At 41.7% G+C, this 27,328-nt stretch overlaps 1 protein-coding gene across 15 annotated transcripts in view; it reads left to right on the plus strand.

The window, feature by feature from the left end:
• Positions 1–27,328, plus strand: part of SENP2 (SUMO specific peptidase 2) — a 48,869-nt gene that overhangs the window by 13,086 nt on the left and 8,455 nt on the right. For 13 of the 15 annotated variants that reach the window (XR_011388024.1, XR_011388022.1, XR_011388023.1 and 10 more), the window contains 9 exons: positions 3,681–3,849; positions 7,874–7,977; positions 11,488–11,582; positions 12,442–12,493; positions 13,429–13,492; positions 17,232–17,408; positions 19,918–20,049; positions 21,587–21,790; positions 22,275–22,354. Coding sequence is in view for 11 of the 15 variants with exons in the window: in XM_002716465.5 (XP_002716511.1) it covers positions 3,681–3,849; positions 7,874–7,977; positions 11,488–11,582; positions 12,442–12,493; positions 13,429–13,492; positions 17,232–17,408; positions 19,918–20,049; positions 21,587–21,790; positions 22,275–22,354 (1,077 nt within the window). In the remaining 4 variants the exon portion in view is untranslated. The remainder of the gene's footprint in view (positions 1–3,680; positions 3,850–7,873; positions 7,978–11,487; positions 11,583–12,441; positions 12,494–13,428; positions 13,493–17,231; positions 17,409–19,917; positions 20,050–21,586; positions 21,791–22,274; positions 22,355–27,328) is intronic. The other 2 variants (XM_070072439.1, XM_051818837.2) reach the window with 1 other exon arrangement.

The raw sequence follows: 27,328 nt of genomic DNA on the forward strand, positions 1-27,328 counted from the left end.
AACATCTTTATAGTAAAATGCCAACTAGTAAGTGCGCAAAATTGAAAGAATTAGAAAATCACCATTTAGTAACTGTCATAGTAATAATTGATATGGACAAGAATCAGTTGAGCTGAAATTAGTGAAAATTTGATAAGGTACAGAATATTTATATAACACAAAATATTTCTCCACAAATTACTTATTAGTTATAATGGGAAAAATAGTAACTGTAGAGAGGAGGAACCTGCCTGACACCACCCTAACCAAAAGATCAACATTGAATCTATCAACAGGGGGCATACTGACACTTTGTTTCCAGATATTATGCTGAGGAAGACATTACCTGATGTAATGTTCCAGCAAAAACCAGTAATCTGAATATAATCACGAGAAAACAAGTTAAACAAATTAAGGTTCATTCTAGAAAACAGTAGCCTCTACTTTTCATTAAAAAGAAGGAAGGCTAAAAAGTGAGACTAAAGAAGACAAAGATGCACGACAGCTCAGTGCAGTGTGAGATCCTAGAGTAGACCTTATTGAGAAAAAAATTGTTATAAAGGATATTTTAATAGCTTTCGATAAATTTGAATATATGCTACATGTTACATTATTGCATCATTGCTAAAAGGTCCTAAACTTGACGATTGTGTTGTGATTGTGTAAAGATATCCTTTTTCTTAGGAGTTACATACTTAGATAGAAGTAGACTTATTCCTTAAGCATTTTATCGTTTTTCTATAAGCATTGCTTTAGCTTTATTCCCCAAATTTTGAGATCTTTGCTTTCATTTTCATTCATTTGAAGTATTTTCTGGTTTTGATTTAGCTTCCTCTTTGGTGCATGATTAATTATTTATAAATGATTTATTATTTATTAGAGTTACAGAGAGGGAAAGACAGATCAGATTATCCACCTACTGGTTCACTCCCCAAATGGCTGTAACAGCTTGGGCTGGGCCACACTGAAGCCAGGAATCTTGAGTTCCATCCCAGGCTCCCACTTGGATCGCAGGGTCCCAAATACTTGGGCCATCTTCTGCTGCTTTCCTAGTGACATCAAAGGAGAACTGGATTGGAAGTGGGTCAGATTCACACCGTTGCCTGAATGGGTTGCCACCGTTACAGCAGCGGCTTTACTTGGTGTGCTACAACTCTGGCCTCAATGCCTGATTGCTTAGAAAGATAAAAATATATTGTTAGATTTCCAAACATTTGAGACTTTCTTGTTACTGATTTCTAGCTTAATTATTTTGTGGTTGGAGAATATACTTTATGTGATTTCTTTTAACTTTTGTAGTGTAGAATATAGTATATTTGGACATTATTCCTTGTGCACTTGGAAAGCATGTGTATTTTGCTCTATTGGGTAGAGTGTTCTGTGAATTTCAGTTAGGTTAAGTTGCCTTAAAATGTTTTTTACAGCTCTTTCTGATCTTCTATTTACTTTTTTATTGATTGATGAGGAAGAATTTTGAAGTTTTCTGTTATAATATGGTGTTGTCTGTTTCTTTTTCCAGTCATGTCAGTTTTTGCTCTTTGTATTTTTTTAATAGATTTATTTATTTGTTTGAAAGAAGCAATTACAGAGAGAGAAGGAGAGAGAGAGAGAGAGATTGTCCATCTTCTGGGTTTAATTCTTAAATGGCTGCCATGGCTGGGACTGGGCCATGCTGAAGCCAGGAGTCAGGAGCTCCTGGTCTCCTGGTCTCCCACATGGATGGCAGGGGCCCAGCCACTTGGGCCATGCTCTACTGCTTTCCTAGGTCATTAGCAGGGATCTGGATTGGAAGTAGAGCAGCTGGGACTTCAACAGGCACCTATAGGATGCTGGCATTGTAGGCGATGCCTTAATTTTGTTATGCCACAATGCTGGCCTCTGCTGTATGTTTTTTGAAGCAGTTACTTGAATAACCTTGACCTAGATTCACCAGTTGTTACTATTTTGTTAAATTTGCTTTATTATTTTATGTCATCTACACATATTTTTTCCTGAACCACTTAAGGGTAGATTTTTGACTTCTGTCCTTTCAATCTTAAATATTTGAGCTTGTTTATTTCTTAAGAAGGAGGATATTGGATATTTATTTGTACAGAGTCATAGATTACCAAAATCAGAAATTTACAGACAGAGAGAGGGAGAGACAGAGAAAAAAGTCTTCCATCCCCTGGTTCACTCCCCAAATGCAAAGGCTGGAGCTGGGCTGATCCAAAGTCAGGAGCCAGGAGCTTCTTCTGGGTTTCCCATGTGGGTGCAGGGGTCCAGCACTTGGGCCATCTTCCACTGCTTTCCCAGGCTATAGCAGAGAACTGGATCAGAAGAGCTCACATGGGATGCTAGTGCTGCAGGTGGAGGCTTAGTTTACTGCGCCATAGCGCTGGGCCCCCTATTTTTTTTTTTTTTATTATTTAATTTATTTGAGAAGTAGAGTAACAGAGAAAGAGAGGAAAACTTTTTTTTTTTAAAGATTTATTTATTTGAAAGAGTTACAGAGTTACACAGAGAGGAGAGTTAGAGAGAGAGAGGTCTTCCTTCCGTTGCTTCACTCCCCAATTGGCTGCAACAGTCGAAGCTGAGCTGGTCCAAAGCCAGGAGCCACGAGCTTCCTCCAGGTCTCCCACACAGGTGCTGGGGCCCAAGGACTTGGACGATCTTCTACTGCTTTCCCATAGCAGAGAGCTGGATCAGAATTGGAGCAGCCGGGTGTCGAACTGGCACCCACATGGGATGCCGGTGCTTCAGGCCAGAGCGTTAACCTGCTGCGCCACAATGCGGGCCCCAAGAGAGGAAGGCTTTTCATCTACTTGTTTACTCCTCAAATTGTTGCAACTGCCTGGGTTAAGCCAAGCTGAACCCAGAAGCCAGACCTCCTATGGGTCTCCCACATGAGTGGCAAGAACCCAAGTACTTGGACCTTCATGCACTGCCTCCCAGATACTTTAGCAGGAAGCTGGAAAAGAAGCAGAGAATAGTCAGAACTCAAGCCAGGCACTCCAGTATGGCAGCTTCACCTGCTGTGCCATGGCATCTGTCCCAACAGGTCTTTATTAAATTTCTGCGTTGTAGCTCTTTACTCCTTCCTGGTCCATTTCAGTGTGAGAGTGTATATTACATATCATTGTCTTGTCTCTAATCTCTTTTAATCTGGAACACCTCCTCAGCCATTGTGTATCTTTAGTGGCATTATTTCAGTTTTTATATGTTTACTCATGATTTGTTTCATTATTATATAAATTTTTGTGGAAGTACTGTGAAAGTGGTGTTGCAGCCTTTCCAATGCATCATGTTATTGGTAATAGCAAGAAAGGCAGATTCTGTTACCAGGAGCAGTTAACTGGGGGGTGTGTGTGTGTGTGTGTTGTCCAAGTGCCTTTTGACTTAGGTACTATACTATGATAGCAGTTTAATGTGTGAGATATAGACATTAAACAAGTAATCACATGAATAATTAATTCCAGTGGTGCTGAGTAACTAAGAAAAAGTGCAGTACCAAGTGTAGGGAGTATGTACACTGCAGGAATGAAATCGAGTTGGATGCCCAGTTCTGTAGGGATAGATTTCACTTTTGCAAATGGTAGTTGTATGAGATGCTAGGAGCAAGCTAGAACAGCTTAATCACAGGGTTCTCTGGTAGGTTGAGTTCCAGCAATTTAAGCAGTTTGATAATACATTTTTTTCCTTTCTTTTTTTCTGTTTCCCAGTTATACCTTGAACTCAGAAGGCTATAACAGAAGACTAGGTGGCCGTCGCCATAGCAAAGGCAATCCAGAGAGTTCCTTAACGTGGAAACCTCAAGAACAGGCTATAAACGAGACAATTTCTGAAGAGGGTAGCAAAGGTCTGAGGCGTCCTCATTGCACTGTGGAGGAGGTAAGCCCTTTTAGCATATTCTCTTTATGGACTTTGTAGGGGATGAATAATGTTTCTATATGGTACAAAATCAGAAGGTACAAAGGGTACACCGTGAATGTAAGTTCCCCAGCCCCTCTTCATGCCTGGCTTCTGTCATCCTGTTGACTCTTGGTAAGTAACTGCTAATGCCTACCTGTATCCTTCTAGAGAGATTTTTTTTAAAGATTTATTTTATATTTGAAAGACAGAGTTACGGAGAGAGTCAGAGCCAGAAAGAGAAAGAGGTCTTTCATTCTGCTGGTTCACTCTCCCCTATGGCCAGAGCTGAGCTGATCTGAAGCTAGGAGCTTGAGCAGGTGTAGGGGCTCAAGAAACTGGGCCATCCTCTATCGTTTCCCCAGGCCATAGCAGAGAGCTGGATTGGAAGAGGAGCAGCCAGGACTCGAACTGGTGCCCATGTGGGATGCCAGTACTGCAGGCTGGGGCTTTAACCCTCTGCGCCACAGGGCTGACCCCAGAGAGATTTTTTTTTTTAAAGATTTATTTTTTTATTTGAGTCAGAGTTACACAGAGAGGAGAGGCAGAGAGAGAGGTCTTCCATCCGATGGTTCACTCCCTAACTGGCCGCAATGGCTGGAACTGCACCAATCCAAAGCCAGGAGCCAGGAGATTCTTCCGGGTCTCCCACACAGGTGTTGGGGCCCAAGGTCTTGAGCCATTTTCTACTGCTTTCCCAGGCCATAGCAGAGAGCTGGATTGGAAGTGGAGCAGCCGGGTCTTGAACTGGTGTCCATATGGGATGCCAGAGCTTCAGGCCAGGATGTTAACTTGCTGCGCCACAGCGCCGGCTCCCAGAGAGAGATTTTATACATACATAAGTTACTCCATTTTCAGATGCAGCTTTTGTTTTTTTTAAAGATTTATTTACTTATTTGAAAAGCAGAGTTATAGAGAGAGAGCGAGAGCTTCCATCTGGTGGTTCACTCCCCAAATGATCACAATGGCTGGAGCTGGGCTGATCAGGAGCCAGGAGCTAGGAGCTTCTTCCAGGTCTCCCATGTGGGTGCTTGGGGCCAAGAGCTTGGGCTGTCTTTCACTGCTTTCTCAGGTGCATTAGCAGGGACCTAGATCAGAAGTGGAGCAGCCGGGACTCAAACTGGTGCCCATATTAGATGCCAGCACTGCAGGTGGTGGTTTTACCCACTATGCCACAGTGCCAGCCCCAGATGCATTTGTTTTTACTACCAGAAAGAAAATGCAGTCATATCAGGAAAAGATAAGATTATAAATTGTTTCTCTATTGGGTACCTGAATTATTCTGACTTGTTTATTTTATAAAATGTAATAACTAAGGGAAGTAAAATGGTGTGCATCTTCTCTTTCATCTTTCAGAGTAATTAGTATGATGAAGAGACATCACTTCCATTTTTTAAAAAAAAAGACATTTATTTGAAAGTCAGAGTTACAGAGAGAGAAGGAGAGACAGAGATCTCCCAGCTGCTGGTTTACTCCCCAAGTGGCTGCACGTCTGTGGCTGGGCCAGACCGAAGCCAGGAACCAGGAGCTTCTTCTGGGTCTCCCATGTGGTTGCAGGGCCCCAAGGACTTGAGTCATCTTCCATTGCTTAACCAGGCACATTAGCAGGGAGCTGGATTAGAAGTGAAACAACTGAGACTCAAAGCAACACCCATATGGGATGCCTGTGCTGAAGCTGGTGCCTAAACCCACTGCACCACAGCACTGGGCCCCAGTTGCTTCCATCTTAAGGTTTTCAGCTTATTCTAGGAAAATTTAGAATTATTCCTGTCTGTATTTTCCATTCCTCAGAAGCATCAGCTATTTCAGTTTACTGGATGATTTTTTTTTTTAACAATATTTATTTTTAAGAGTGACCAGGAGAGAAAGAGATTGTCCATCTGCTAGTTCACTCCCCACATAACTACAGCACCCAGGGCTGGGTCAGGCCAAAGCTAGGAACAAGAGCTCCCTCCAGGTCTCCCACATGGGTGGCAGGGGTCCAACAACTTGGGCCATCTTCCACTGCTTTCGCATGCACATTAGCAGAGAGCTGGATTGAAAGTGGAATAGCTGGGACTTGAATTGATGCTTTAAGGGATGCCAGTATTGTAGGCTGTGGCTTAACTGTACAAACCTGGCCCTTTGATGATTTTCTGAGCCATTTGTTTAGTTTATCAAGGAAATTTTATTTGGGTCTCGAGTTCTGTGCCTATAATCCGCAAATCAAAAAAAATTTTTTTAAATAAATATTGTATTTATTTGAAAGAGTTACAGAGAGAGTTAGAACTAGAGAGAGAGAGAGAGAGGTCTTCTGTTCTGCTGGTTCACTGCCCAAGTGACCGCAACGGCCAGAGCTGTGCTGATTCAAAGCCAGGAGCCAGGCTTCTTCTGGGTCTCCCACATGGGTGCAGGGGCCCAAGGAGTTGAGCCATCTTCTAGTGCTTTCCTAGGCCATAGCGGAGAGCTAGATAGGAAGAGGAGCAGCTGGGACTCAAATCAGTGTCCATATGGGGTGCCGGTGCTGAAGGCTGAGGCTTTAACCTGCTGCGCCACAGCGCTGGCCTCCAATTCACAATTGAATCAGATGTGCTCTCTGCCCTCCAAGAGCTTATGCATAAATAGTTCCAGGTAATCAGAAAGGTAGATAAGAGGGGAATTGACCACAGACGTGTAGGGGGTTTCTCAGATGACAAATCAGATACAGGACTGACTCAGCAAATATCTGTGTATACACAGAGGATATATTCTAGGAATATTGGTAGATAACATTAGCAAAGATATTTCTATTGATTAAGTATGACATAAAGTAGAAGGAAGAGCCTGAGTCCAGATTTCAGTTTTGGATCAATACATGTCACTTACCAAGATACCTCTGTGTTTATTTGGAAGATGATAGATGACTTCAGTTTTGGACATTGTTTAAAGTGCCTGTGAGACACACAAGAAGACCTTTCTTGTAGACTCTTAAATATGGGTTATGGGAGTTTTGAGAAGAAGGCAGACTTCCAGACACATTGCTGAATTTTCTGGGGGAAAAAAAAAAGAAACAAAAGAGATGTTGAGATTATTCATGGAAAGAGTATAGGTCAGAAGAGAAAAGAGCAAAAGCCAGCATTTAAGGCAGGAAGAAGGAATAATCTACAGTAGAGACTAAAAAAAAAAAGTCAAGTCAGATCAGTTTATTGTCTAGGAAGTCAAGACCAGGTCAGCAGGGTGAGATATGCAAGTGGGATCAAGTAACATAATGGCTGAAGTGTAGTGTCTGTTGGGTGTGGCCATAGGTGTGCATTGGTGATTTGGTGAGACCAATTCTGTCTGGAAGCTGCCAGTTCTGATTGTGAAAATGAATTATTTTATTTTTGTGGTTAGCCTGATTCTGTCAAAACTCAGATTGCCAGTGAAATCTGGCAGATGAACATAATAAATGAGTAAAGTAACTGGAGAGCAAATGGCCTGTCTAAAGGGGATAGCGTCAGATGTAATGTCAGATGGTTGACCCAGGTTTTCAAAAGATGCCAGATTTTGATTGTTTTTGATTTATAAAGTTGGTAATTCAAAGGAATTTTGAAAACACTGTGCCTGGGGGCCAGTGTTGTGGCACAGCAGGTTAAACCGCCACCTGTGATGCCAGCATCCTATATCATAATGCTGGTTCCAGTCCTGGCTACTCAGCTTCTGATCCAGCTTCCTGCTAATGTGCCTGGGAAGGCTGTGGAAGATGACTCAAGTATTTGGGTCTCTATCACCCATATGGGAGAACCAGATGGAGTTCCTGGCTCCCTGCTTCCACCTGAACCATCCGTTTAGGGGTGAACCACTGGGTGGATGATTTCTTTCTATTTGTGTGTATGTTTGTCTTTCTCTCTTGCTCTTTCACTCTGCCTTTCACATAGATAAAACATCTTTAAAGAACAGACTGTGCAGACAATAAAATATATCTATGGATTGCATTTGACCTTTTAGTCTGTGACCTAATTTTAGGTTTATGTGCTAGTACTAATTTAACATGCTTTCTTTTACTTAGGGTGTTCAAAAAGAAGAAAGAGAGAAATATCAAAGGTTATTAGAACGACTTAAAGAAACTAGTCATGGAAGTTCTGTCCCTTCTGTAACTTCAAATCATCACAGGTAAAAATGAGCTAATAAGATAAATACTTTCTTAGATATCTTTTTGTTTGGGAAGAGGGAATTGGTGGAAAAGACCTTGTTGAAAAAAAACGGGCCAAGACATTGTATCTAGTAACGGCTTATGTAGAACATTATTTTGAGAAAATGAAATTCCTTCCTAGACAATAAACTAATCTGACTTGACTTTTTTTCTATTTCTATTTCTATTTCTATTTCTATTTCTATTTCTATTATCTATTTCTGTTATCTTTAGTTTACCTCTGTTCAGGTAAACTCTTACTTGAAATTCTGATACAGAAAAGTGGATCACTGTTTATAGTAAGGCTCCTGGGGGCACAGAGGATTTTTTTCAACCTCCTCAATATACATATTTCCCAGTCTTTTTCTTTCTCTGTTTTCATGGCTGCTCTGGTTTATCTCCCTATTGCTTCCCCTTCTCTTCCTTTTTTTTTTTTTTTTTTTTTTAACCTCCTCACAATCTCTCCATCTTTGCTTTTCCCTTCCTCTGCCCTTATTTCCACCCTGTGATGCATGTAGTCTCTGAAGCATCTTAATGATTGCCTTTTAGGAGAATTGGAAGCTCACTACTCTAGAAACAAGAACAAGGTCACCCAGGTCATAAGAATCTTCCTTATAAGATTGCTTATTAATCAGTTTATTAATGACTTGAGCAAATAGTTGAGAGTGTAAAGGGAGGTGATGTTTGACCTTATATTTGCCTATAAAAAGGTGACAGACTATGTCTGAGCACAGGATTCAGGTACACCTGATAACTCTAATAAGTGGTAGGAGACTACAGAGAGATCCAAGAAATTGATGTGACAACAAGTAGAAAGTGAGAAAGTTACAAGATTATCTAGCTTGTTGAATACAGAAATGACAATTTATTTGGAAATTTTAACTTTGGTTGTAAACTTTTGAAAAAATTCCTTTTGTCAGAAAGTTGGTATTTTTCTATTTTGATTCATCATTGTTAGAGTACGCTTCAGACTGGCGCTGTAGTGCAGCCCGCCTACGGCACCAGCATCCCATATGGGCGCCGGTCTGAGTCCTGGCTGTTCTTCCGATCCAGCTCTTTGTTATGGCCTGGGAAAGCAGTAGAAGATAGCCCAAGTGCTTGGGCCCCTTCACCCACATGGGAGACCCAGAAGAAGCTCCTGGCTCCTGGCTTTGGAGCAGCTCAGCTCTGGCCATTGTTGCCATTTGGGGTGTGAACCAGTGGATGGAAGACGTTTCTCTCTGTCCCTCTCTCTCTGTAACTCTCTCAACTAAATAAATACATAAAAACCTAAAAAAAAAAAAAAAAAAAGAAACAGTATGCTTAATGAACTGTTGACTTTCTCATATTGGCAAAATCCTCCAAATATTTTGATTTTTAAAAAACTTTAAAATTTAAAAAAAATTTGAGAGGCAGAGAGAGAGAGAAACAAAGGGCTCCCATCTTATTCCTCAAATGTTTGTAATGGTCCTGGTCTGGGAGCTGAAGCCAGGAGCTGAGAACTGAATCCAGCTCTCCCATGCGAATGGCAGAAACCTCAGTACTTGAGCCATCACCTGCTCCTACAAAGGACACATTCACAAGGAGCTCGAATCAGGAGTGGAGCCAGGACTCAGCCACTTTAATATGTAATATGGACATCCCAACCATTATATGTATGGCTAGGCCAAACACCTGCCCCGTATTTTTGCTTTGGTATATTCTTGCCTTTTTTTTTTTTTAAGGTTTTATTTATTTATTTATTTGAGAGATCGTTAATAGACTGAGAGATGGAAAGACAGAGAAAGGTGTTCCATCTACTGGTTCACTCCCCAAATGGCTGCAATGGCTGGAAATGGGCTAAGCCAGGAACTTCTTCTGGGTCTTCCATGCTGGATCACGGACCCAAGCACTTGGGCCATCATCTGTGAATCGGCACCTATTTGGGATGCCAGCGCCACAGGTGGAGGCTTAGCTTACTACACCATAGTGCCAGCCTCAAATAGTGTTTTTTTTATTTTCAAAGATTTATTCATTTGAAAGGCAGAGTTGCAGAGAGGCAGAAGCAGAGAGAGAGAGAGAGAGAGGTCTTCCATCTGCTGGTTCCCTCCCCAAATGGCTGCAACAGCCAGAGCTGGGCCGATCCTGAAACCAGGAGCCCAGAGCTTATTCCGGGTTTCTCATGTGGGTGTAGCGGCCCAAGCACTTGGGTCATTTTCCACTGCTTTCCCAGGCCATAAGCAGAGAGTAGTTATATAACAGGGAGTACTAACACAGTAGAACTTGGGTATTCATGGCAATAACTGGTTATATGTTTGTTCTACATATGTTTTACAAGTTTTAATTTTACATAGCAAACTTCTCCCAAGTAGGAATTCCTAAATTTGGAGATTATATATATATATATATATATAAATTTTAAAGATTTATCTATTTATTTGAAAGGCAGAGTTACAGAGAGGCAGGGAGAGAGGTCTGCTATCCACTGGCTCATTACCCAGAGGCTGCAACAGCCTTAGCTGGGAGGATCTGAAGTCAGGAGCCAGGAGCTTCTTCCAGGTCTCCCATTTGGGTGCACGGGCCCAAGGACTTGGGCCATCTTCTACTGCTTTCCCAGGCCATAACAGAGAGCTGGATCAGAAGTGGAGCAGCTGGAACTTGAACCGGTGCTCACATGGGATGCTGATACTCGAGTAGCGGCGTGATCTGCTGCACTACAGCACCAGTCCTCAAATAAGTTTTTTTTTTTTTTAAGATTAATTAATTTATTTGACAGAGCTTACAGAGAAAAGGAAAAAACAGAGGCTTAGCCCAGTACACCACAGCACTGTCCCAACCCCCTTTTAATATTTATTTATTTATTTGAAAGGCAGAGTGACCGGGAAAAGAAAGAGATCTTCCATTTTCTTGTTTGCTCCCCAAATGGCTACAACAGCCAGGCCTGGATTAGGCAGAAAATGGGAGCCAGGAACCCTGTCCATGTGGTCTCCTACATAGGTCAGGGTCTCAAATTCTTAAGCCACCTTCAGCTGCCTTTCTAGCACATTGGCAAGAAGCTTTTCTGAAGCTGAGCAGCTGGGACTTGAACTGACACTCTGATATGGGGTACTGGCCTTACAAGTGGTGTGTAACCTGCTGTGCTACAATACCAGCCCCTGCTGCTTTCACTGTGTTGTTTTAAGATCCAACTAAATATATAGTGTCAGAATTTTCATCTTTCAATCTGAGTTTCATTACAGTGAGGTTTTTCATTCAAGATGGTACTGGGGTTTGAGGACATTCAGTTTTATAAAATACAAAATATAAATAGAGAAACTAGAGGTTAGATGGCATGGTTGAAAATACTAAAATCAGGATTACATTCTTTTGTCCTAGACCTATATAATACTCTGTTGTTTCCTTTATGTTGTAATATGCTTTTATGGGGTAATAAGTGGCCCCTGTTTGAAGAATCTTGTCTGGCAGAGATAATGCATATTTGTAGTATACTTTGTTTTTGTACCTGATCTTCCTCAACGTTTTGTTTTTCTAAGTTCTCAAAGAAGTCAGATGGATGCATTAAAGACCAAAGGCTGGGGGGAAGAACAAAATCATGGAGTCAAAACAACTCAGCTTGTTCCAAAGCAATGTGAGTGCCCAGATTCAGCCTTGTCTTAATATATTGACCTTAGTTTCTGTTAGAGTATGCGTATCAAGGTTAAAATTTATACCCAACTGAAAGATAGTGTGCAAAGCTTTTATAACACTGTCCAACCTCAAGCGATTGACTTAATCTGGTACCAGGAGTTTAGTAAAAATGTTGTTTCAAGATGAAGTAGATTAATAAAATGTCTCTCTTTTTTAAAAGATTTATGTATTTATTTGGAAAAGAGGTACACAGAGAAAGGAAGAGATAGAGATCTTCCATTTGCTGGTTCACTCCTCAAATGGCCGCAGTGGCCTCTGCTGGGCCAGACTAAAGCCAGGAGTCAGGAGCTTCTTCCTGATCTCCCATGTAGGTGCAAGGACTCAAGTAATAGGGCCATCTTCTGCTGCTTTCCGAGGCACACTAGCAGGGAGCTGGATTGGAAGTAGTGCAGCCTGGTCTTGAACCAGAACCCATATGGGATACTGGCGTTGCTGATGGTGGTTTTACCTGTTATGCCATAATGCCGGCTCCCATAAAATGTCTCTTGATTATTATTCCTAAGTTCCTATATAGTAGTAAATGTTTTATGAGCCTAAAATTAACTTACTTATATTCCTTATTAACTTTCTTACATTGTTCTACTAATTATCCATTAATTGAAACCTTACCAAATGAGCAGATTGTCAGTTTATGCTATAGGTTATATTTAAAGAGTAAAGAGATTTGTAAATTTTTGGGTATCTTTGTAAGGAGATTAGTGTCTTTCTAATTCACTTTAGCATTTTATCATAAATGAATGTCTTATTACTTTGGAAACTATAACTTGAAACATTTAGTCTTTTCCTTGCCATCCTCACAGATAGAGTTGCTGAAACAAGGGGACTTCTATGTCCAGTGAGAAGTGAAAAAAGGTAAATGGCTCAGTTAATTCTGTCACCTTATAATATTTATTTTCTTGTTTTATAAGTTATATTTATTAATAAATAGGCCTGAGGAATTATGAACTCTTAAGGTCTGGTAGAGATAGTGTGGTCAATACATGTAGGCATCTAGGTAGATTTTTTTTTTATAAAGATTTATTTATTTATTTGAAAGTCAGAGTTACACAGAGAAGGAGAGGCAGGAGAGAGAGAGAGAGAGAGAGAGAGAGAGAGAGAGAGAGAGTCTTTCATCCACTGGTTCACTCTCCAATTGGCCACAGCCGTCTGAAGCCAATCCGAAGCCAGGAGCTTCTTCCGGGTCTCCCACGCGGGTGCAGGGGCCCAAGGACTTGGGCCATCTTCTACTGCTTTCTCAGGCCATAGCAGGGAGTTGGATCAGAAGTGGAGCAGCTGGGCCTCAAACTGGCACCCATATGGGATGCCAGCACTGCAGGCAGTGGCTTTACCTGCTATGCCACAGTGCCAGCCCCAGGGATGGGTATCTTTACTGGTCAATATCTCTAATAAAGGAACAGTGAAGGTAGTTCTGTATGTCTTAAGAAAGAGTTTATAAACTGTGCACCATGAGTCAAATCTTGTCTACTTTTTTTTTTTTCTTCTCCATGTTTTTGTAAGGAATGTTAACTTACTGAACACAGGTTCATTCCTTTACTGTCTGCCTGCTTTTAGTCTACCATGGGAGAGTTGAGAAGGATGTGACTGAGATCGTTAAGTCTGTAAAACCTAAAATGTTTACTATGTGGTCCTCTTCAGCAAAATTTGCTGAGCTCTCATTAAAGGGTTATATAAACTCAAGACAATTTTTGTTTATAATTTTTAAAATCTTATTTCTAAAACTAATCTAATATATACCGGATGAAAAAATCATCTGTAGTCTCTCCTGGTGTTTTTTTCTCCCCGCTCAGGTGTTTAAAGGGGAAAATTTCTGATACAGAGAAGATGGTTGGCATCAGACTTGACAATGAAGGTGTAAGTAGAAACCCTAGTTAAATTTTATGTCTACTCTTCCACCTGACTTGTGTTTTGTGCCCATGAAAAAATAAAGATGATATATATTACTTTGATTTCTATTTCCATTGTTTTCTTTGAAAAAGCAAATATTGAAGTTACATAACTTTTTGCTTCCTTCTGAATAACTGGATTTTTACCTTAATGCAGTAGTTACTTTTGTTTATAAAACACCAGCTTACCTCCATATTATGCCTTATCTGTGTTGCAGGCTTCTTTTGGAGACTCTAAAGATTTATTTTATTTATTTGAAAGAGAGTTACAGAGAGAGGTAGAGCCAGAGAGAGGTCGTCCATTCCCTTGGTTCACTCCTCAAATTATCACAACGGCCAGAGCTGAGCTGATCTGAAGCCAGGAGCTTCTTCTGTGGTCCCATATGGGTGCAGGGGCCCAGGAACTTGGGCCATCTTCTGCTGCTTTCCTAGGCCATAGCAGAGAGCCGGATCAGAAGAGGAGCAGCTGGGACTCGAACTGGCACCCATTTGGAATGCTGGCACTGCAGGCGGGGGCTTTAACCTACTGTACCACAGCCTCAGCCCAGCCCCTTGGAGACTCAAAAATCATATATCCTTAGGAAAGATATGATATGTTTAGGACTTTTGTTTTCAGAGTCAAGTTTTCAGACTTAATTAAATGTTAGCAATCTTATGCTTAATTGACTTGCATATATTCTGTAGATTAAGAAGCATCATGGTAAAGTATTATGCCGCATGTTCCATATCTAAAGGAAATATAATTCTAAATTAAACACAAACGTTTAAGTCATTAATTCTAAATTAAACACAAAATTTTAAGTCATTTTACATTTTGGATATATCGTGTTAAAAAAATGTAGAAGATGGTGTTGTGTTAAACATCAGTTTGGTCTAGTTTGTATTCTTCCCTAGACATCTTCATAAGAGTTAGTTTTAAGGCAGAGTTATACTCTTGAATCATAAAATTTTTTAAAAAGATTTATTTATGTGAAAGGCAGAGTTACAGAGAGGCAGAGAGAGAGAGAGAAAGAGAGAAAGATGTCTTCCAAACGTTGGTTTATTCCCCAGATGGCCAAAACAGCCGGAGCTGTGCCAATCCAAAGCCCGGAACCAGGAGCTTCCTCCAGTCTCCCACACAGTGCATGGCCTCACGGACTTGGCCCATCCTCTACTGCTTTCCTAGGCCATAGCAGAGAGCTGGATTAGAAGTGGAACAGCCAGCACTAGAATAGGTGCTCTAGGCCGTGGCCTTAGCTGCTACGCCACAGTGCAGGCCCTGACTCATAAGTTTTGGAATTTCCCATTCTCTTATGTTCTCCATTTCCAGTGATTCAGAGTAGAGCCTTTTGTATTGTATTGTATTGTATTGTATTGTATTGTATTGTATTGTTTGTTTGTTTGTTTGTTTTTAAAGATTTACTTATTTGTTTGAAAGAGTTACAAAGAGAGAGGAGAGGCAGAGAGAGGTCTTCCATCTGCTGGTTCACTCCCCAGATGACTGCAAAGGCCAGAGCTGCTCCAATCCAAAGCCAGGAGCCAGGAGCCAGAAGCCAGGAGCTCCGGGTCTCCACCTTGGTGCAGGGGCCCAAGCACCTGGGCTATCTTCTACTGCTTTCCCAGGCCATAGCAGAGAGCTGGATCAGAAGAGGAGCAGCCGGGACTAGAACAGAGCCCATATGGGATGCCTGCACTTTAGGCTAGGGTGTTAATCGGCTACGCCTCAGTGCCGGCCCCTTTTGCATTGTTTTTTAAAGATTTATTTATTTAGGGCCTGGCACTCTGGCCTAGCGGCTAAAGCCACTGCCTGCAGCGCTGGCATCCTATATGGGTGCCGGTTCATGTCCTAGCTGCTCTACTTCCATTGTGGCCAATTGTAGAATGAACCAGCAGATGGAAAACCTCTATCTCTGCTTCTCCTACTCTCTCTGTGTAACTCTTTCAAATAAATAAATAAATTTAAAAAAGAGAGATTTATTTATTTATCTTAAAGGCAGAGTTAAAAAGCGAGAGAGAGAGAGAGAGAGGGGTCTTCCATCTGTTGGTTCACTCCCCATGTGGCCACAATGGCTGAGGCTGGGCCTGTCAAAAGCCAGGAGACAGGAGCTTCATCAGTGTCTCCCACATGGATGCAGAGGCCCAGATATTTGGATCATCTTCCACTGCTTTCCCAGGCACACTAGCAGGGATGTTGATTGGAAGTGGAACTGCTGGAGCTTAAACCACAGACAGCGGCTTTACCCGCTGTGCCACAGTGCTGGCCCCAAGCCTTTTGTGTTTAATTGTTATTTATTACCTGTGGAGTAAAAGCTGAAAGAAGAGGGAAACTAAGCCTGAGAGAGGACAGACTGGGGGTGTTTGGAAACTGGGTAAGGGCAACATCCTACTTTCATCCTTGTTGAATATGAAGACTTTGCTGTTTCAGGCCACGGGGAAGGACTAGAAGCTACTGGTTTTCTGGGACCAGTATACCTGGCAGTTAGCTAGAATGAAGAGTGTTGGCTAGGAGTCTTTTTTTTTTTTTTTTTTTTTTTTTTTTAAGATTTATATATTTATTTGACAGAGCTACAGAGAGAGAGAGGGAGAAACAAAGAGAAAGATATCTTCTATCCTCACTCCTATCCTTCACTCCTCAGATGGATGTAATGGTCAGGACTGAGTCAGGCTGAAGCCAGGACCCAGGAGCTTCATGTGGGTGACAGGGGCCCAAGTTTTTTGGCCATCATGTACTGCCTTTCCTAGGCCATAAGCAGGGAGCTAGATCAGAAGTGAAGCAGCCAGGACTTGAATTGGTGCCCATATGGCACGCTGGCATTGTGGGCAGTGGCTTTACCTGCTACCTCACAAGAGTGGCCCCTGGCTAGGTGTCTTGACACTAGTGTGGTATCTGTTCCAAAGTTCTGTATCTAAATAACCTAATTTTAAGGCTTATCGGAGCTTCTGGGGTGCTGACAATTTTATTTGTTGACTTGAAATGGCAGTTACAGGGTGTTCATTTTACAAGTTAATTAAGTGGTACATTAATGTTTTGCATTTTTCTTTTTCCTTACGTTTACCCATTGTAAAGGATATTGCAAAGGAGTCAGATGAGCATCCAGATGGAAGAGATACATAGGATGAGGAGTACAGAGCTTCTGAGCCCTCTGGGCAAATCCACCTCCAGGCACTTCCAGGTGCTCAGCCATCCAGAGGCTCCCTGAACTGTCCTCTGTGCTTTGCAGAGGCCCTCATTACACAGACTTGAATGAAATCATTGGCCATTCTGATAGGCTTTGCCTTCCTGTTTTTGAATTCTTCTATAATTTTTAATAACTTTTTAGGTATAATAGAAAAGCTTCTTAGTAAAAGATTAGCAATGGCTTATTCTCTGTCATGGGATTATGTGTCATAGTTTTTGCTTTTTTACACTTTTCAACATACCTGTTAACTGTATTATTTTTAATTGTGATAGGAGAACTGAAAATACTTTTGTTACTCAGAGAAAGTAGTCTGTGTTCTGTTTCATGGTTTGTAGTTGCCATGGCCTGTGAGCCTTAAGTTTAGAGCTTTTTTTTTGTTCTCCGCTGCAAGAACAGACAGATGTGCTAAATATACTTTATTCATCTGAGGGATTTGCTAATTCTCTTTTCGTTCAAGATAATAGCACTGTTTTCTATTTTATGTGTAATGTATGCTTATATGTACAAGTATTAAACATGTCAATACAATATAGACATTTTGTTGATCAGAGGAGGGGACACCAGCTGGAGCCTGACCTGTCAGAAGAAGTGTCTGCCCGACTCCGCCTGGGTAATGGAAGCAACGGCTTACTCAGGAGGAGAATGTCGATACTTGAGACCAAGGAAAAGAATTGCTCAAGCAAAGAGAGGGATAGGAGAACGGATGATCTCCTTGAACTTACAGAGGTACTGTTCTGTATTGATCAGAATGAGACCTGTTTTAACATAACCTCAGTTACTCTAAACTTGAACGAATGTTTGAAGAATTTCTCCAGGCTAGCATGTTTGAAAAAAAAAAAATCAAGCTCAAGATCTGCTTAGTCACTTTGGTTACATTATCATTAGTGATCTGTGAAGGACTCCTACCATCAAACTCAATGGATTCTTTTTTATTTTTATTCATTTATTTGAAAGAATTACACAGAGAGAGTAAGAGAGAGAGAGCTAGATCTTTGATCTGGTCAGGAATGGGCCAGGTGGAAGCCAGGAGCCCCCTCCGGATCTCCCATGTGGATGCAGAGGGCTAAGCACCTGGGCCATCCTCAGCTGCCTTCCCAGACTCCCTAACAGGGAGCTGGATTGGAACTACAGCAGTCTTGAACCTGAACCCTCATGGGATGTCAGCATTATTGGTAATAGCTTCACGTGCCACACCACAATGCCAGCTCCTATTTATTTTAAAGATTTATTTATTTATTTGAAAGAAGAGTTAGAGGAGAGAGAGAAAGAGAGAGAGAGCTAGAAAGAGATCTTCCATCCACTGGTTCACTCCTCAAAAGGCTGCAGTGACCCAGTGCTGGGCCAGGCCAAAGCCAGGAGCCAAAAGCTTCATCCAGGTCTCCCACATGGGTGCAGGGGCCCAAGGACTTGGTCCATCCTCCATTGCTTTCCCAAGTACATAAGCAGGGAGCTGGATTGGAAGTAGAGCAACTTGAACTGCCACCCTTATAGGATACCAGTGCTGCAGACCTTGGCTTACCTAGTGCACCACACCTCAGGCCCCTGGATTCTTTCTGGTTATTTTTGTTTAATGTTTATTTTCATCTACTGTTGAAAAGCAGAGTGAGCAGACAAATCTTCCATCTATTGGTTGACTCTCCAAATGCCTGCAACAACCAGGGCAGAGTCCAGACAAAGCCAGGAGCTTGGAACTCCATCTGGGTCTCCCACATAGGTGTCAGAGAGCTAACCACTTGAACTATCTCTTGCTGCCTCCCAGGATGCGTTAGCAGGAAGCTGGATTGTACATGAAGTAGATGAGGCTCAAACTGGAATTCCAGTGTGGGATGTGGGCATCCAAAATGACAGCTTCACCTGCTGTGCCATAATGCCTGCCCTTATAATAGATTCCTTTTTTGTAAGATTTATTATTTTATCTATTTGAAAGAAAGAGGGAGACAGAAAGATCTTCCGTTTGCTGGCTCACTTCCTAAATGATGACAAAGGCTAGGGCTGGGCCAGCCCAAAGCCAGGAGGCTGAACTCCATCCTGGTCTCCCATGTGCCTTGCAGGGGCCCTGGTACTTGGGCCATCTTCCTCTGCTTTCCCAAGCACAATAGGAGGAGGGAGCTGGATTGAAAGTGGAATACCCAGGTGACAAACTAGTATTCTTGTTGCATACTGGTCCTTGTAATAGATTCTATTTTTTTTTTTTTTTTTTTTGGCCCTTCAAATAAGATGAGTTACACAGTGTGGGTTTGGCATTAAGAATGAGTGTATTGAGGCTAGCATTGTGGCGCAGTGAGTAAAGCCTCGCCTGCAATGTTGGCATCCCATATGGGTGCCAGTTCTAGTCCCAGCTGCTCCTCTTCCAATCCAGCTCTCTCCTATGGCCTGGGAAAGCAGTAGAAGATGCCCAAGTCCTTGGGCCCCTGCAGCTCTAAGGGAAGACCCGGAGGAAGCTCCTGGCTTCTGGCTTCAGATCGGTACAGTTCTGGCTGTTGCAGCCAACTGGGGAGTGAACCAGTGGATTGAAGACCTCTCTCTCTCTCTCTCTCTCTCTCTCTCTCTCTCTCTCTCTGTGAACCAGTGGATTGAAGACCTCTCTCTCTCTCTCTCTCTCTAACTCTTTCAAATAAATAATAAATCTTTTAAAATTATAATGCATTCATTCTTTTTATTTCTAAAGTTGATTATGGTTCACTGAATTGTTCTTTTTATTGTTTATTACACTTTAAAATTGTAAAAACTTCTAGAAAACAAGGAAGTGAAGGCAGATAAAATTATTAAAGGTGAGCCCATATCTTGGCACCTTCCCCATTGCTGACTTAGTCAGCATTAGTGCTATTCATTGCATGTCTCTTGAGCAGTTAGTTTATATTGAGTATGCTGGTGGAGAGAGTGATACAAAATAGCAAAATTGTGTGCAGTTTTCAGGGGGAGAAAGCTGTAAAAATACCTGGATAAAAATAATTTCTGTTATGTTTATAGATTAAGCTTTATAGCTTAAGTAAGAATTTATCTGCGTAGTTCTTTATAAAGTAATGAAAAGATCAATTCAACAAGCAGATGTCCATTAGTAACACTACTTTACAGTTTAAGCTTGAATATTTTCATAGTGTAACTTTATAGGTCTTTGGTAGTTTATTTTTCAAGGCGCAAGTGTTTCAGTGACGAAGTTTTTTTCAGTCTCAGATTTTTAGTATGTGATAGTGGCTCTGTGGTAAAATAGCAATCTTTGGACTTTATATTTCAGGACATGGAAAAGGAAATCAGTAATGCTCTAGGCCATGGTCCACAGGATGAGATCCTAAGTAGTGCTTTCAAATTGCGAATTACTCGAGGCGATATCCAGACCTTAAGGAACTATCACTGGCTGAACGATGAAGTAAATTGTCTTTTTCTCCCCCCTTTTACTGTCTAGTTATATTTAACCATGTACTACCCTGACCAAAGTGTTTCCTATCCAATTATAATAAGCTGCTAATGCAACTTTTAGTTTTATTTAAAACAAATCCTAAACCTTAAAAAGATGTTTCCTTCTGATTGTTTGTACAGATTTCCCTCTTCTACATCTGTGCTTAGTTACATCCACAACTTCAGTTACTAATCAACATTTTCATAAGCCCTAGGCGCCATAAGATGAGCCCTAGATGAACTCTTATGGGAACTCTTATTTTTTCAGTATTAAAGGGATGTATTGATTGCTATATATGAGTGTATGTCTTTTTATTTAATTTGAGTTATATCTTGATCCATTCCTGCTGCTATAAAAAAATTATAGCCGAGGTAACTTATAAACAATAGAGGTTTGCTGCTTCTGGTTCTGGAGGCAGGATAGTCCAGGGTCAAAGTGCTAGCAGATTCAGTGTGCAGTGAAGGCCCAGTCCCTGCTTCTAAGCCAGCAGGAAAGGCACTGAGTCATCATGTGGCAGAAGCGCAAAAGGAGCTGGGACACTTCCCCTCAACTTCCTTTGTAAGAGCCCAAATCACGTTCATGAGGGTAGAGCACTTGTGACTTAATCAATTGGAAATTATATATGCCCTATATGGGTATAGAGGGGCACATATATTCAAAGCACAAGTGAGAGCTGCAAAATTTGCCTGTTGTGTCCTTGCATATTTAGCAAAAGTTAGCTCTTACCACTTCTTTCCATTGGTTCTTTCCCCACCTGCTCAGTCCCTGCATTTTCTCCCTTTGCCTTCCTTCCCCTTATCCTATTCCCCCATAACTAGTTAACTTATCACATGTATTTTTAAAGACTTACTTATTTATTTGAAACACAGAGTTATGGAGGAAGGAGGAAGTCAGAGAATGAGATCTTCCATCTGCTTGTTTACTCCCCAAATGGCCACAATGATTGAAGCTGGGCTGATCCGAAGCTAGGAGCAAGAGCTTCCTCTGAGTCTCCCAAAATAATGCACTTTTAAAATTAGCATGTTTTGTTTCACATTTTATGTGTAATGTGTTTATTATAGAAAATACAGGAAAAGTGAATTATTGTTCAAAAGTGCTGCTAAAAATTAAGTAAAATATTAATGTATAATAAGTATGTTTAATGTATTTTAATGTTTTAAAATCAAAGTATAATTTAGTAAGATTTGTTTCCATTAGTATTTCTATTTTCTTGTGTGATACAGCTGCAGGTAGTTTTTCATTATTCCACAGTTCTTTCTCTTGTTTGTCTTTGCTACTCATGCCTCAAAAGAACACTTTTATGCATCCTTAATCTCTCCTGTCTCCCAATTTTTTTTTTAATCTTCTGCAGAGACAGTGCTTTCATTCCTTTCATCCCCTTCTCTCATACCTTCCCTTCTCCATATATTAACTTCGCACTTTGTAATTCATCCTTACTTGGGTAGAAATTTAGTTTTCAGTAATATGCTGCCCATATTCCAACTTAGACTCTCTTGCTATTTTACAGGTCATTAATTTTTATATGAATCTTCTGGTTGAAAGAAATAAAAAGCAAGGCTATCCAGTACTTCATGCATTCAGTACTTTCTTCTATCCTAAATTAAAGTCTGGGGGTTACCAAGCAGTGAAAAGATGGACCAAAGGGGTAAATCTCTTTGAACAGGAACTTATTCTGGTGCCTATTCATCGAAAGGTACACTGGAGCCTGGTGGTAAGTTGAGAGGATTAGTTGTTGGGGTTTGGATACAGACTGTTTTCTTAAATAATTAAGGCTACTCTTTTCTGTCCAGTGATAAGACCAGTAAGGATATGTTAAAGGCATGCTGCGTAGAGTACCTTCTGAACAGCTTGGAAAGCTAGGAGACACAGTCCCTATACCTGGAGCTTTCATTCAGTTTTGTTTATAAGATGTTAAACAGATTTATTATAAAAGAATGAAAGTATAAAGAAGAGAACAAACAAAATTCATCATTGAGAGGGCCACTGATACTTTGGTGAATTAGTTTCTAGCCCTTTCTCTAGGAATAGAAATATATATATGTTAACTTACAATGTTTTGTAACTTTTTTTAAATTAAAGAATATGTCCTAGAAATTCATTCATGTTTGATTTTTTCAAAGATGGTTTTAATTTTGGAAATAAAGTTCTTCTGCTATATATAAGATGTTTTTGGATAATGCAATTTTCCATTATAGGTGATGGACCTAAGAAAAAAGTGTCTTAAATATCTGGATTCTATGGGGCAAAAGGGCCACAGGATCTGTGAGATTCTTCTGTAAGTAAAGATTGAAAAACTTCACTACTGTCTCATTAAACCCTTGTTAGGGTTTAATGGTGTTTAACAATCACCATTGTTTTTCTGTTTAATCCTAGGAAGCTCTGGATGGTAGTCTTAATGTACAGTTAAGATTCTCTATCTGTTAGGTCAGAACTTAATTGAATCCATCTTTTTTGGTTTAAATATGATATCTGATCTTTGAGAACATCTTACTTGGTAGCATATTCAATTGAAAACAAGTTTGTCATGTGTTATTATGTAAACTATACCTTGTTCGAATCCTTATCCTGTGATTTGAATGAGATCTCTTTGGATTTGTTACATTATTCTGAATGTCCTAAAGAACTGTTATAGGGAGTATTAGTCCTCTAAATTTTGGAGCCTACTCCATGTCTTTGTGCTTTCATGAGAGTTGGCTTCATCTCATGGAATACAGGGGAAACTTTTAAGTTAATAGTCATCCCCTTACTTCTGGGGATGAGTTCCAAGATCGCTAGTGGGTAGCTGAAACCACAGACTGTTCCCAAACATATCTGTTTTCCCTCTTGCCCTGCAGTGATGCTGTATGGTGCCCAAGTTAACCTGTCTTTCCTTGTCTCATTTGCATCACTACTTTTGTGCTTTGGGGCCATTTAGGTAAAATTAGATTAATTTGAACACAATATGAAAGCATGACAGTTGATTTGATAACAAAGATGGCTACTCAGTGACTGGGCGGGTGGTATATACAGCATGGATAAGCAAGGACAAAGGGTTGATTTATGTCCCAGGCCAGACCAAGTGGACAGTGTGAGATTTCATCATGTTACACAGAACAATGTGCAGTTTAGATGTTATGAAGCATGTATTATTTTTATAAGGTTTATTTAATTATTTGTAAGAGTTAAAGTTGTGTGGAGGGGAAGATCTCTTCCATTTTTACTTTCCAAATGGCTATGATGGCTGGAGGTTGGCCATGCTGAAGCCAGGAGCCAGAGGAGTTTCATCCCAGTCTCTCATATGGGTGGCAGGGGCCCAATTACTTGGACCATTTTTTCCTGCTTTCCCTTGCTAATTAGCAGGGAGCTGGATCAGAAGTGGAGTAACCAGGACTCCAGCTGGTATCCATATGGGATGCCAGCATACAGACTACAGCTTAACTTGCTGTGCCAAGTGCTGGCCCCATGAATTACTTATTTATTTCTGGAATTTCCCTTTATATTTTTGGACTGTGGGTAACTGAAACTACAAATACTGTAGTAATTGCTAGAAACCAGCCTTTAAAGTCTAGCCTCTTATTTCTTTTAAGTGGTAATGTGAATTTTTTTTAAAGATTTATTTTATTTATTTGAAAGAGTTAAAGAGAGAGGTAGAGACAGATAGAGAGGTCTTCCATCTGCTGGTTCACTCCCCAGATAGGTGCAACGGCTGGAATGGCGGTGATCTTAAGCCAGGAGCCAGGAGCCTCCTCCAGGTCTCTCACCGTGGGTGGAGGGGCCCAAGAACTTGGGCCGTCTTCTGCTGCTATCCTAGGCCATAGCGAGAGCTGGATTGGAAGAGGAGCAGCTGGGACTAGAACAGGTGCCCATATGGGATGCCGGCACCTCAGGCCAGGACGTTAACCCACTGCTCCACAGTGCCAGCCCAGTAACATGAGCTTCATAGTGAGAATGCTGTCAGTAAGATGAATCCATTTTGAATCTCTTTTACTTTCTGGAAGCAACTGCAGTTTTCTGCTTTTAACTTTTCTGAGGATAAATGAATTTGTTAAGTTAATCTTGTGAAAGAAGATATGATTACTAAAAATTCAAAAATTTTTAATGTTTTAACATAAAAGACCCTTTTTATTTTTATCTATCTTGATAAACAAACAAACAAACTGAGGCTGGTTTCTAGCAATTACTACAGTAGTTGTAGTTTCAGTTACCCACAGTCCAAAAATATCAAAAGGAACATTCCAGAAATAAATAAATACTTCATGGGGTCAGCACTGTGGCACAGCAAATTAAGCTGCTGCCTGTATGCTGGCATTCCATGTGGACACCAGATTGAGTCCTGGCTGTTCCACTTCTGATCCAGCAATTAGAAACTGGTTATGATACACCAAATTATTTGATCTTTCTGGTATTTTCTGTGTAAGATGTTTATAAAATGTACACATATACATACCTGTATGCGCATACATACATTTATATTACCACATGCATAGAAATTTCTTACTGGAATCACACACAAGAGTATTGGGTGGTGCTTATAACAATACATACTTCTGTTACATTCATATTCCCTCCCTGCTTGCCTACCTTTCTTTTGGAAGGTTCAGTTCCCATGTATCTAAGGTTTACTATGCTCCTAGTCCAGTTTTCTCTGCTTTTTTTTTATTGTCCCCTTCCCCCTGAGACTTTTGTAATTTAATTTCTCCATAACGAGAGACAATAATACTAAGCAATAAGTCATAATTGGTTGAGCTTTAGAGGGCTACAAACCATCGAAATATCTAAAGATTATTACCGCTAAGTACCAGTTTTCACTCCCTTGGGAGCAATGTTACCTTATTTGAGAGTATAGGACCTGGTTGGTCTAATACCAGTTTAACTTATTTTGCAGCTTAGCAGGAAAACTGTAAAATTAATCACTTTCAGTAGTTAAGTATGTCTTCTAAGAATATAAAATTCTGCTACAGTGGTGGGTATTTTAGTGCAGCAGAGTAATCCACCACTTAGGGATACCTCCATCCTATATCAGAGTGCCTGGTTTGAGTCCCAGCTACTCTCTGTGTTTCTGATCCAGCTTCCTGGTAATCCATCTGGGAAGCAGTGGATGATGGTGTAACAACTTGGGTTCCTTCTGCCTTCATGAGAGACTCAGATGGAGTTGCTGATTCCTGGCTTCTGCCTGATTGTTGCAAGAAATTGGGGTGGGGCTGGTGCTGGTAGTGCTGTGGTGCTGGTATCCCATGGGTGCTGGTTCTAGTCCTGACTGCTCCTCTTCTGATTCAGCTCTCTGCGGTGGCCTGAGAAAGCAGTAGAAGATGGCCCCTGGCCAGCGCCGCGGCTCACTAGGCTAATCCTCCACCTAGCAGCGCCGGCAGTCGGGGCACCGGATTCTGTCCTGGTTGCCCCTCTTCCAGGCCAACTCTCTGCTGTGGCCCTGGAATGCAGTGGAGGATGGCCCAAGTGCTTGGGCCCTGTACCCCATGGGAGACCAGGATAAGCACCTGGCTCCTGCCTTCAGATCAGCGTGGTGTGCCAGCTGCAGCGCGCCAGCCTTGGCGGCCATTGGAGGGTGAACCAACGGCAAAAAACCAACTACCCACTCTGCCTGTCAAAAAAAAAAAAAAAAAAAAAAAAAGATGGCCCCTGCACCCATATGGGAGACCTAGAAAAGCTTCTGGCTCCTAGCTTCAGATCAGCCCCAGCTCCAGCCGTTGTGGCCATATTATATCTCTCCCTCTCAGTATCTGTAACTCTACCTCTCAAATACATAAATTTTAATACATCTTTTATTTATTTTTAATTTTTATTTTTTGACAGGCAGAGTGGGCAGTGAGAGAGACAGAGAGAAAGGTCTTCCTTTTGCCGTTGGTTCACCCTCCAATGGCTGGTGCGCTGCGGCCGGCGCACCGTGCTGATCCGATGGCAGGAGCCAGGTACTTATCCTGGTCTCCCATGGGGTGCAGGGCCCAAGTACTTGGGCCATCCTCCATTGCACTCCCTGGCCACAACAGAGAGCTGGCCTGGAAGAGGGGCAACCGGGACAGAATCTGGCGCCCCGACTGGGACTAGAACCTGGTGTGCCGGCGCTGCAAGGCGGAGGATTAGCCTAGTGAGCCTTGACGCTGGCCCACATCTTTTATTTTTTGACAGGCAGAGTTAGACAGTGAGAGAGAGACAGAGAGAAAAGTCTTCCTTTTTCCGTTGGTTCACCCCCCAAATGGCTGCTACAGCCGGCTGGCATGCTGGGCTGATCTGAAGCCAGGAGCCAGGTGCTTCCTCCTGGTCTCCCATGCGGGTGCAGGGCCCAAGCACTTGGACCATCCTCCGCTGCATTCCTGGGCCACAGCAGAGAGCTGGACTGGAAGAGGAGCAACTGGGACAGAACCGGCACCCCAACCAGGACTAGAACATAGGGTTCCAGTGCCACAGGCTGAGGATTAGCCAAGTGAGCCGTGGTGCCAGCTCAAATACATAAATTAAAAAAAAAAAAATTGGGGGAGTAAACCAGTAAATAAAAGTGTGTCTCTCTCTCTGTTATTCTGCCTCTCAAATAAGCAAATCTTAAGAATGAAAAGAAGCCGGCGCCGTGGCTCAATAGGCTAATCCTCCACCTTGCGGCGCCGGCACACCGGGTTCTAGTCCCGGTTGGGGCGCCGGATTCTGTCCCGGTTGCCCCTCTTCCAGGCCAGCTCTCTGCTATGGCCAGGGAGTGCAGTGGAGGATGGCCCAGGTGCTTGGGCCCTGCACCCCATGGGAGACCAGGAAAAGCACCTGGCTCCTGGCTCCTGCCAGGATCAGCGCGGTGCGCCGGCTGCAGCGGCGGCCATTGGAGGGTGAACCAGCGGCAAAGGAAGACCTTTCTCTCTCTGTCTCTCTCTCTCACTGTCCACTCTGCCTGTCAAAAAAAAAAAAAAAAAAAAAAAAAAAAAGAATGAAAAGAAATTCTCCTAAATAACCACAATGCTATTATCATATAATCAGTAATATTTAATATATGGTCTATATTCTGATTTTTCCAAATGTCTTTTATAGCTTTATTTTAAAAATTATTTTTGTATGTAGTTTGAGAATCAGAGAATGAGAGAAATCTCTGATTTACTAGCTCACTCCTCAAATGCCTGCAGCTGCTGGGGGCTGGGCCAGGCTGAAGGTGGGAGCCAGGAACTGAATCCGGGTCTCCAATGTGGATGGCAAGGACCCAACTACTTGTCATCATCTGCTGCTTCCCAGGGTGCACATTGGCAGGAAGTGGGAATCGAGACAAACTTAACTCATT

This window comes from Oryctolagus cuniculus, chromosome 4 (assembly GCF_964237555.1).
Source record: "Oryctolagus cuniculus chromosome 4, mOryCun1.1, whole genome shotgun sequence".
NCBI lineage: Eukaryota > Metazoa > Chordata > Mammalia > Lagomorpha > Leporidae > Oryctolagus > Oryctolagus cuniculus.